General features: G+C 41.9%; 1 protein-coding gene across 1 annotated transcript; it reads right to left on the bottom strand.

Annotated features, from left to right (window-relative positions):
• Nucleotides 1–3,675: 3,675 nt before the first annotated feature.
• Nucleotides 3,676–11,420, bottom strand: LOC111970657 (cysteine and glycine-rich protein 1). Its single transcript, XM_023997458.3, has 6 exons — nucleotides 11,302–11,420; nucleotides 8,603–8,712; nucleotides 5,458–5,626; nucleotides 4,973–5,102; nucleotides 4,649–4,742; nucleotides 3,676–4,323 (listed from the first exon to the last, which is right to left on the bottom strand). Exons 2-6 carry the CDS (start codon nucleotides 8,709–8,711, stop codon nucleotides 4,247–4,249), a joined length of 579 nt encoding a protein of 192 aa, XP_023853226.1. The 5' UTR covers nucleotide 8,712; nucleotides 11,302–11,420; the 3' UTR covers nucleotides 3,676–4,246.
• Nucleotides 11,421–11,733: the final 313 nt, after the last annotated feature.

Below are 11,733 nucleotides of genomic sequence, written 5' to 3' on the forward strand. Positions count from 1 at the left end.
TAATTCCCACTTATAAATAGCAGCAGGATCAGTTAATTCCCACTTATATATGGCAGGAGGATCAGATCATTCCCACTTATCTATGGCAGGAGGATCAGTTAATTCCCACTTATATATGGCAGGAGGATCAGTTAATTCCCACTTATCTATGTCAGGACGATCAGTTAATTCCCACTTATAAATAGCAGCAGGATCAGTTAATTCCCACTTATATATGGCAGGAGGATCAGTTAATCCCACTTATCTATGGCAGGAGGATCAGTTAATTCCCACTTATATATGGCAGCAAGATCAGACCATCCACCTATATATGCAGCAGGATCAGTTCATTCCCATTCACTGTATATATGGCAGGAGGTTCAGTTAATTCCCAATTACATATGGCAGGTGGATCAGTTACTTCCCACGTATATATGGCAGCAGGATCAGTTAGTTCCCACTTATCGATTGCAGGAGGATCAGTTAATTCCCAGTTATATATGGCAGCAGGATCAGTTAATTCCCACTTATATATGGCAGTAGGATCAGTTAATTCCCACTTATATTTGGCAGCAGGATCAGTTAATTTCCACGTGATATGGCAGGAATATCAGCTAATTCCCAGTTATATATGGCAGCAGGATCAGTTATTTTCCACCTATATATGGCAGCAGGATCAGTTAATTCCCACTTATATATGGCAGGAGGATCAGTTAATTCCCACTTATATATGGCAGCAGGATCAGTTAATCCCACTATATATGCAGAAGGATCAGTTAATTCCCACTTATCTATGGAAGGAGGATCAGTTATTTTTCCAGTTATATATGGCAGCAGGATCAGTATTTTCCACCTATATATGCAGAAGGATCAGTTAATTCCCACTTATCTATGGCAGGAGGATCAGTTAATTCCCACTTATATACAGTGGGGCAAAAAAGTATTTAGTCAGCCACCAATTGTGCAAGTTCACCCACTTATTAAAAGATGAGAGAGGCCTGTAATTTTCATCATAGGTACACTTCAACTATGACAGACAAAATTAGAAAAAAAATCCAGAAAATCACATTGTAGGATTTTTTATGAATTTATTTGCAAATTATGGTGGAAAATAAGTATTTGGTCACCTACAAACAAAGCAAGATTTCTGGCTCTCACAGACCTGTAACTTCTTATTTAAGAGGCTCCTCTGTCCTCCACTCGTTACCTGTATTAATGGCACCTGTTTGAACTTGTTATCAGTATAAAAGACACCTGTCCACAACCTCAAACAGTCACACTCCAAACTCCACATGGCCAAGACCAAAGAGCTGTCAAAGGACACCAGAAACAAAATTGTAGACCTGCACCAGGCTGGGAAGACTGAATCTGCAATAGGTAAGCAGCTTGGTTTGAAGAAATCAACTGTGGGAGCAATTATTAGGAAATGGAAGACATACAAGACCACTGATAATCTCCCTCGATCTGGGGCTCCACACAAGATCTCACCCCGTGGGGTCAAAATGATCACAAGAACGGGTGACAAAAATCCCAGAACCACACGGGGGGACCTAGTGAATGACCTGCAGAGAGCTGGGACCAAAGTAACAAAGCCTACCATCAGTAACACACTACGCCGCCAGGGACTCAAATCCTGCAGTGCCAGACGTGTCCCGCTGCTTAAGCCAGTACATGTCCAGGCCCGTCTGAAGTTTGCTAGAGAGCATTTTGATGATCCAGAAGAAGATTGGGAGAATGTCATATGGTCAGATGAAACCAAAATAGAACTTTTTGGTAAAAACTCAACCCGTCGTGTTTGGAGGACAAAGAATGCTGAGTTGCATCCAAAGAACACCATACCTACTGTGAAGCATGGGGTGGAAACATCATGCTTTGGGACTGTTTTTCTGCGAAAGGACCAGGACGAATGATCCGGTTAAAGGACAGAATGAATGGGGCCATGTATCGTGAGATTTTGAGTGAAAACTCCTTCCATCAGCAAGGGCATTGAAGATGAAACGTGGCTGGGTCTTTCAGCATGACAATGATCCCAAACACACGCCCGGGCAACAAAGGAGTGGCTTCGTAAGAAGCATTTCAAGGTCCTGGAGTGGCCTAGCCAGGCTCCAGATCTCAACCCCATAGAAAATCTTTGGAGGGATTGAAAGTCCGTGTTGCCCAGCAACAGCCCCAAAACATCACTGCTCTAGAGGAGATCTGCATGGAGGAATGGGCCAAAATACCAGCAACAGTGTGTGAAAACCTTGTGAAGACTTACAGAAAACATTTGACCTCTGTCATTCCAACAAAGGTATATAACAAAGTATTGAGATAAACTTTTGTTATTGACCAAATACTTATTTTCCACCATAATTTACAAATAAATTCATAAAAAATCCTACAATGTGATTTTCTGGATTTTCTTTCTCATTTTGTCTGTCATAGTTGAAGTGTACCTATGATGAAAATTACAGGCCTCTCTCATCTTTTTAAGTGGGTGAACTTGCACAATTGGTGGCTGACTAAATACTTTTTTGCCCCACTGTATGCAGAAGGATCAGTTAATTCCCACTTATCTATGGAAGGAGGATCAGTTATTTTTCCACTTATATATGGCAGCAGGATCAGTTAATATCCATTTATATATGGCAGGGGGATCAGTTAATTCCCACTTATATATGGCAGGGGGGATCAGTTAATTCCCACTTATATATGGCAGGTGGATCAGTTAATTCCCACTTATATATGCAGAAGGATCAGTTAATTCCCACTTATATATGCAGAAGGATCAGTTAATTCCCACTTATATATGGCAGTAGGATCAGTTAATATCCACTTATATATGGCAGTAGGATCAGTTAATATCCACTTATATAAGGCAGCAGGATCAGTTCATTCCCACTTATATAAGGCAGCAGGATCAGTTCATTCCCACTTATCTATGGCAGGAGGATCAGTTAATTATTTTTTGGTATTGTATCTAACTCTGTCAGTATGGATGGGAGAGTTCAGAGTGAGATGCAAGACATACTGTTCAGCTGTAAAACTGAAACAGCAACATTTTGTCCAAATCGTTTTTTTCTTGTAACAATGGAGTTCTCTAGTGCCCTCTTGTGGCATTCTGCAGTGGGTGAAAATAGATCTAGTAACTAACAAAAATCAAATCAAATACAGAACAATTTTGGATACTGTAAAAACACTACTACCTGGTTGACTCTCCTCACGGTTGCTTCCTGATTCTATACCAGCATGTGTGTGAGCAGCAGTTTGTATACAAACACTAATTAACATCCCAGTATCCAGGTCACACGCCACCTACTGGCCGTTGAGATGAGATGGCGTGTGCATGGCATAGTTTTGTATGGAGATACAAAAGACAGATTGGCCACCTGCCAGTCCTACCCACAGCCCCATTCCAGCTGCCCGGTGTGCCAACCCCCGGGAGAGGGCGGTGCCAGGGCTGTGCTTTAGGACCACGCGTAGGCTGTTTGGAGTGTTTATCCGGCTGGATAAAAAAAAAATATATATATATATTATGTCGTCCCCCAACTTCTAAAACCAAAATTGCACCCTGCAAGGAACACCCTGGCAGGTTGTTTCAATTGGGTTTGTTTGTTTCCAAATGTGCTGTTGTCATGTCTCAAACACATAATTTCCTCACATTACCATAATTGAATTAAATACAATGTTTTTTTTCTATTAGAGTTTTTTATTTGGTGTTTAAATGTGCACAGTATTTGATACAGTACATCCACTGTGTTGTAAATATCATAGGATAAGATCAGTGCCAGTTTTCTCCAGAGTTTATAGCCTTGGACAATAATTGTACATTATAACTTTGTTCTTTCATTCTGCCGCTGATAATTTGCTCTGTTAAGTAAACACGCCAACAGCCAAACAACTCTACAAAACCAGGGTGTGTCCATCTGACTGTACATATCACTGACTCACTTTGTGTACATTCAAAATTCTAGAAGGAACGTTCTTGTGAATGGAGTCTATTAGGTCAAAATGAACACGCTAATAAGTCCTTTTTTTCTTTCTCATAGTGGTTAGGAAACATTTGTCATGCAGAGTATTAACCTCATCAATACCAGAGCTTAGATAGAAAACATCAGCAACTTACTCTTCTGGCAAGATAAGCATTTAGGTACGCTGTGCACTATGTGTTGCTGTTGAGCCTCTGTGACTAGCAGTAGTGAAATGGCAGTATTAAATAGAGGTTGATTTGGGAATCCTGGGACTTGCAGTCCAAATGTCTAGGTGTCTATCAGAGGAGGCCATAGCTCTACTGAGCATGTGCCAGAGCCCCTGCCCCCTGGCCGAACCCGAAGCCCTTGGGACCAAAGGATTTGGCATAACATGCTGTGGATGAAAATATGGTAAACTTTATATAAGAATGTATTTACATACAAAGGCATATACATTTATAACAGATGCTAAAGTTGAGCTTTTTCTCCAGTATATTTACATTCCGTTTTGGTGAATTTATTTAGCTAGGCAATCCACGAGTTGTCTACACATGTGTTTATCAATAACTCTAAAACAAGTAGAAGTTCAGAACAGAGTATTTACACTACAGTATGTGCAATTCTCATGTTTACTCTACACTTTAATTGAATGCATTTAGGCAATTGTGTCTTTGCTATTTATTGTACACATTTGTTTTACATGAATAGAGTATACACACCTTTGCAGTAGATTTCTCCATCTTTGTCGGCCACAGTGGTTGACTCCAGCCCCTTGCCGCATTTGGCACAGCGGAAGCAGCTCTTGTGCCAGGACTGAAGGAGAGAGATAAGGAGAAGTAAGTGATGTTCTGTACTAGAACACAGACAGCATATCCCCCTGCATCTATTTCAGTTGACATGAACTCGAAAGCCAAAGATACATGTAGTAATTTAGTACTTTTACATACGGTATACAACGTTTAGTAGAAGCAGGGTTTTGAGATGACAAGATTATGAGCTATTTCCTCTCAAAACAATCTGATTAGCCCAAAACTCAGACTTACATTTCCACCTCCGAGCACCTTCTCGGCAGAGTACACAGCCTTGGCACAGCGCGGGCACACGTCTGAACTGCCAAACTTGGTGGCCAACTTGGAGGCGTTGGGGTTGTTGGTGGGACAGTGGGCTGCTGGCCTGTGGATGACAAGACAGGTTTGTTATGATTACTCTACATGTTCAGGCCTTGATGTCTGTAGTACTGCTGTTTTTCCCTGGTAGACCTATGTCACTAACCAGATTCCACTCACCTGGTTTCCCAGGGCTGATTAGAAGGGAAGGATGAACATCAGCAGTGAAAGCCCTGGGGTGTAATCATTAATCTAAACACTACTAAAACAAGAGTTTCTATTGGACAAATTCAGGCAGGTCCCTTCCAGTCTCATTCCATTTCCTTTTGTTTAAGAAACGTTTTGCAACAGAATTGACGTAATGAATACACCCCTCATATAGAGTGTATACAATATTAAACTCTCTGAGATTCCTTCCTTACTCTTCAGGTCTGATTCCAAGATGTGCCCCCGTGTCCATGCTCAGGGTGCCTGCTCCTCCGCCAAAGCCATAGCCTTTTGGCCCATACTTCTTGCCGTAGCAGGACTTGCAGTAGATCTCATCCACGTGACAGGCCACCGTTGTGCTGTCCAGGTTCTTCTTACATGCCACTAAGAGTAGAGTAGGAGGTAATATAATTAGAAATATAGCTAAGAGCAGCAATGAACAGGGTTCAAACAATGACAGAAAGGACACAAGATCAGTTGGATAACAAAGCAAATCACTATCATGTAGGAACTATCTTCCTTTAAGTACAATCAGTGCATTATGAGAAGAAGACTTGTAAATTATTTTTAGCATTAGCATTAGTGCTAACATGCATCTATAGGTACCGCAATGAATGTCTTTGAATACATATTTGATTAGTTACTTTCATTGATTGTGTCTTAGTGTTAAACAAGGCTTTATGTATTTCATAGCTTGACATTTTTATCCACTTTAGCAGGAATTGTGGGTGGTCTCATCATTGAACATCAATTTGTTCAACGGTTTTTTATATCTGTTCATCATGATCCATTACACCTCATAGCATAACAAATTGTTTGATACTAATATATAAATGAGCTTTTCGTTCTTCTAAACATGCATACAACATACAACAAAGTATCGTAAAGTAAAAAATACCCACAATCCTCTGAAAACAGAGCGAATTCTTACATTTATGGGAAATATGAAAATTCAGTAAGTTAAACACAATTTTCCTTCTAGTTGTTTTTAAACACACATAGTTGTTTAGATTACACTTTTATCTTATATTGAATTCATTTTTTTGGGGTGGGGGGGGGTTGGTTGAACAAGTAAAGTACTAATTATATTCAAGAAAATATGACAACTACATTTTTTATGTCAAAATAATTATATTTTCAAGTATAATTTACTAACAACCTGAATTATTTCTGACAGTGTGTTTGTAAGCTTTCAAATTGCATGAAACTCAACCATTTATCTTTTCCTGGGGCGGCAAGCAGCCTAGTGGTTAGAGTGGTGGGCCAGTAACCGAAAGCTGACAAGGTAAACATCTGTTGTTCTGCCCCTGAACAAGGCAGTTAACCAACTGTTCCATGCTAAGCTGTCATTAAATAAAGGTTACATAACTAATTTACCACCTGGTGATGTAACTAGGCAGGATGAAACTCCATCCCACCAAAACAAGCAGAAATGGCAGGTGGTCATTTCAAACAGCTTACACTGCTCAAAAAAATAAAGGGAACACTTAAACAACACAATGTAACTCCAAGTCAATCACACTTCTGTGAAATCAAACTGTCCACTTAGGAAGCAACACTGATTGACAATAAATGTCACATGCTGTTGTGCAAATGGAATAGACAAACTGTCTCTTATACACATCTAGATGTGTATAAGAGACAGCTACAACCCACACAAGTGGCTCAGGTAGTGCAGCTCATCCAGGATGGCACATCAATGCGAGCTGTGGCAAGAAGGTTTGCTGTGTCTGTCAGCGTAGTGTCCAGAGCATGGAGGCGCTTCCAGGAGACAGGCCAGTACATCAGGAGACGTGGAGGAGGCCGTAGGTGGGCAACAACCCAGCAGCAGGACCGCTACCTCCGCCTTTGTGCAAAGAGGAGCACTGCCAGAGCCCTGCAAAATGACCTCCAGCAGGCCACAAATGTGCATGTGTCAGCATATGGTCTCACAAGGGGTCTGAGGATCTCATCTCGGTACCTAATGGCAGTCAGGCTACCTCTGGCGAGCACATGGAGGGCTGTGCGGCCCCACAAAGAAATGCCACCCCACACCATGACTGAGCCACCGCCAAACCGGTCATGCTGGAGGATGTTGCAGGCAGCAGAACGTTCTCCACGGCGTCTCCAGACTCTGTCACGTCTGTCACAAATTTGCCTTTCTTGGTGTTCTCTGGCAAATGCCAAACGTCCTGCACGGTGTTGGGCTGTAAGCACAACCCCCACCTGTGGACGTCGGGCCCTCATACCACCCTCATGGAGTCTGTTTCTGACCGTTTGAGCAGACACATGCACATTTGTGGCCTGCTGGAGGTCATTTTGCAGGGCTCTGGCAGTGCTCCTCTTTGCACAAAGGTGGAGGTAGCGGTCCTGCTGCTGGGTTGTTGTCCTCCTACGGCCTCCTCCACGTCTCCTGATGTACTGGCCTGTCTCCTGGTAGCGCCTCCATGCTCTGGACACTACGCTGAGAGACACAGCAAACCTTCTTGCCACAGCTCGCATTGATGTGCCATCCTGGATGAGCTGCACTACCTGAGGCACTTGTGTGGGTTGTAGACTCCATCTCATGCTACCACTAGAGTGAGAGCACCGCCAGCATTCAAAAGTGACCAAAACATCAGCCAGGAAGCATAGGAACTGAGAAGTGGTCTGTGGTCACCACCTGCAGAATCACTCCTTTATTGGGGGTGTCTTGCTAATTGCCTATAATTTCCACCTTTTGTCTATTCCATTTGCACAACAGCATGTGAAATTTATTGTCAATCAGTGTTGCTTCCTAAGTGGACAGTTTAATTTCACAGAAGTGTGATTGACTTGGAGTTACATTGTGTTGTTTAAGTGTTCCCTTTATTTTTTTGAGCAGTGTATTTAAAACACCGGTAAATCACGTTTTGGACTGTGCTTGGCCTTTAAGTGGTCAATGCTGTGCCATATCAGCAGCAACACCAGCAGTTTAGACACTACAGTACAACACTAACAATCTTAGGTCCTTTTGTAGGTAAACAGACCTTGCCGTTTAAGGTTTCAGTCCTTTCATGACATTGAAATGACACTGTGACATCACCACAGTCTGTGTTAGTTAACATTTGATCTTCTGACTCTGCGGGTGAGAGATGAGCCTCGTTAGCTCACACAAACACATGCTGTGTACCTTTTCTCCCATATAAGGGCTACAAGGCCTGTGACACATCCATTTCTCTCTCTCCAAATAAGGGCACACAAACGAGAACCGAGAACCTTTGGATGCTCTGCTTCCTCTCTCGGTGCCAGAATACTTCACATTCCATCCTGAGCTCTGAATATCAGCTCAGAGTAATTGGTGCATTGGTAGTCACAGTGTGGTTTATGAAAGAACGGGATGACCTCACTCCGTTCACTTACTGCACAGAAAGCAGCACTTGTGGAAAAATTTCCCTTCACACTGCACTTCTTCAGCAAAGTACACCGTCTTCTGGCAGCAGCCACACTTATTTCCTCCTCCCAAAGGCATCCTGCGGAGTCACAGTGGAGACTTAGTTCCATACATAGAAAAAGAGCAGCAGGTCTGTACTTCCTGTTGTTTAACACTCACTCAATGGGAATAGATCCTTACATAGAAATTAAGTCTACATCTACAGTCCCTGACACGCATTGGATGGGAGGAGACCTACAGACCTCGTGATTTGACCACAAAAAAACTGTGTGCAAACCCATTATAGACTATACGGTACCTAGGGCCCAGAGCTTTTCTGGTCAGGTGATCAAGAACTCTTCAAATGAGAGAACATACAGTATTTACAGAACAGAGCCTGATTATCCATTGTAGAGACCCTTTCTAAATGTGTAGTATCTTAGGAATTTACTCAGAAAATGAACTCCTCTGAGTTAAATAAAAAGCATGAGCTGGCATACACCCAGAGAAAAGTATTTAGTGTATACAGTAGGTGCTGACTAACAGTGAATAAACTATAAAAATATAGAGAGTAGCACACTCCATATAAACTCTGTAACGATGTGCACTGAGAGTCAGGAAGCAAGTTCAGGGAGTGAGTGATTTAATCAATAAACAAAACGTAATACAAACTAAGAATATCACACAGACATGAAACAGAAACACCTGGTGAAGGAACCAAAGGGAGTGACATATATAAGGTAGGTAATCAAGGAGGTGATGGAGTCCAGGTGAGTGTCATGAGGCGCTGGTGCGCGTGCCGATGGTGACAGGTGTGTGGGATAATGAGCAGTCTGATGACCTAGAGGCCGGAGAGGGAGCACACGTGACAAACTCCCAGTAATTTATTGAGTAAATCACCAACGTTTCAGCATCACACTGTGCCTTCACAATAAACGTTGGTGATTTACCCCAAAAATTACTGGGAGTTTAAATATTGATTGTGCTACTCTCTTTTTATAGCTTACTCCTCTGAGTCAAAACTGCTGCAGGGCTTGACTACAGTACTTTATTATCTTTTATCAGGAAATGCAAAGTTCCTCCTGATGTTCAACAACTGCTAGGGAGGTTCCAGGCCACTCATACAGAACACTCATTGTATCAGCTGAAGGGAGGACGGCTCATAATAATGGCCAAAACGGAACAAATGGAATGGAATCAAACACATGGAAGCCATGGGTTTGATGTATTTGGTACCATTCCATCAATTCTGCTCCAGCCATTACCACAAGCCTGTCCTTCTCAAATAAGGTGCCACCAACCTCCTGTGCTTTAAATAGAGAACTACTGCTGAATTGAAATAATACATTGCTGTTGAGTGTATTGTACTCGACTCCATCTTGTTGAAATATGAATCCTATGATGTCACCCAGACAGGTTCCAATCTGCCATTTGGGTAAACAGGAAATGGTCTGCATTTCATTTTGTAATTACACCACCATGTTAGTAGCCACTTCATGGCTTTAGACAGTCACTGACCCGGGCAGGCATTAGACAACAGAGATGAATGCAATAGAACAATTCAAATGCTGAAAAATGTCTATTGTAAAGAACTGCATTTGACAATTTAGAGTATTATCTGACATCACCTCTATCACAGTAATCTCCTGGTTACCACAATAACAAGATAATTTATTGCAACATCGCCTTTCCTGTATAAAGGGTTGAGAGTGAAACTTGAGTACTGAGAAACAAAGATAATTTTGATCAACACATTGCATAGGAAGCTGGTCTTGCAACATACAGATGTAGGATCCTAATTTGAGCCATTTTGCTACAGCAGGAAAATGATCCTGCAGAAATAGGAAATGTGAAATATTATGTGGATTATAATTAATGGACATTTTTTGTAGGGGTTGATACATTTTTCATTAGGGCAATTCAAGTCTGACATTTTAAGTGGAAATTACAAACTTTAGAAGCCTTTTTAAACCTTGAATACACTACACGTTTGCATTTCCTCAAATTAAGATCTTACATCTGTATTGTACATACAGTACAGTACTCTACACGAATGTTACTCATCATATCATATCCTGAGTTCTGAGACTCATTTCCTGCAGATTCTCAGGAAATAGAACCCTTAACTCACCCAGCCAAACCTCTACCCAGTTCGGTGTTTTTACATCTACTGGCCTTGTGTGCTGCTGTCATCCATCATGTTCTGAACATGCTGTCATCACTCCTCAGATTACATATACACTACCATACAGAATATAGCAGTCACCACACACCCAGTGTATGGAATTATGATCAAGCTAATAAGTTAAAACAATTTTTTTTATTTTTTTACATTCTTTCCCTAAATGACCATAGCTTCTTTACCCTGTGTTGGACACAAGTCTTTTTGAGAAAATTCTGTTTTTAGAGCAACAGATGTGATCTACCCTTCAAACTTCAAACTCACATAGATACAGTTCTCAAAGTTATACTCTTGGCAGGAACTCAGCAGTCTGAAAACGTTTCAGAATACACTCACTGCTCACACACCCACACATCAGGCTTTGAAAGTGAAAAAGCAGAAGAATGTGCAGTCCCGGATAGGAATAAAAGTTTTGAATGTGTTCTCTGTGGACTGTAACTGTATTCTATACATCATGAAAGCAGTGGTTACAGTTGCTGGTAGATGTTGAAGATGGTCCCATCTTACCTGTGTTTCTTTGTGTGTCTGTGTGGCCTGGCAGATACTCCCTGGCCGTAGAGTGATCTCTGATGAGTGGAGTTCAGACGAGTTCAGGACAGGCTTCAGTCTAAGACAGCAGCAGAGAAAGAAGCCAGGCTGGGACTGAGGGAGGAGGAGTCTGCTGGATACACACGTAGACTAAAAGAGAGACATGGAGAGCGGGAGGAGAACGAGAGGATGAAGGAAAAGAGGAAGAGACATGAGAGATAAGCATGTTTGTGAGAGAGATGGGGAGAGAGGTAGAGAGATGCAGAAACAGGGTTAGAGAGAGGCTAAGAGAAAGAAAGAGAGAGAGAGTAAGATAGAGAGCGAGAGAGAGTGTAAGAGAGAGAGAGAGAGAGAGAGAGAGAGAGAGAGAGAGAGAGAGAGAGAGAGAGAGAGAGAGAGAGAGAGAGAAGC

The sequence above is a fragment of the Salvelinus sp. IW2-2015 genome, linkage group LG1, assembly GCF_002910315.2.
Source record: "Salvelinus sp. IW2-2015 linkage group LG1, ASM291031v2, whole genome shotgun sequence".
NCBI lineage: Eukaryota > Metazoa > Chordata > Actinopteri > Salmoniformes > Salmonidae > Salvelinus > Salvelinus sp. IW2-2015.

Bases quoted from the DNA above. Each gene is read 5' to 3' on its own strand.
- LOC111970657 (XM_023997458.3), bottom strand. From the start codon at position 8,711: ATGCCTTTGGGAGGAGGAAATAAGTGTGGCTGCTGCCAGAAGACGGTG. The intron at 5,627-8,602 runs GTAAGTGAACGG...CTCTACTCTTAG, and splicing joins CAAGTGCTGCTTTCTGTGCA to TGGCATGTAAGAAGAACCTG. The intron at 5,103-5,457 runs GTAAGGAAGGAA...TGTCATCCACAG, and splicing joins CTTGGAATCAGACCTGAAGA to GCCAGCAGCCCACTGTCCCA.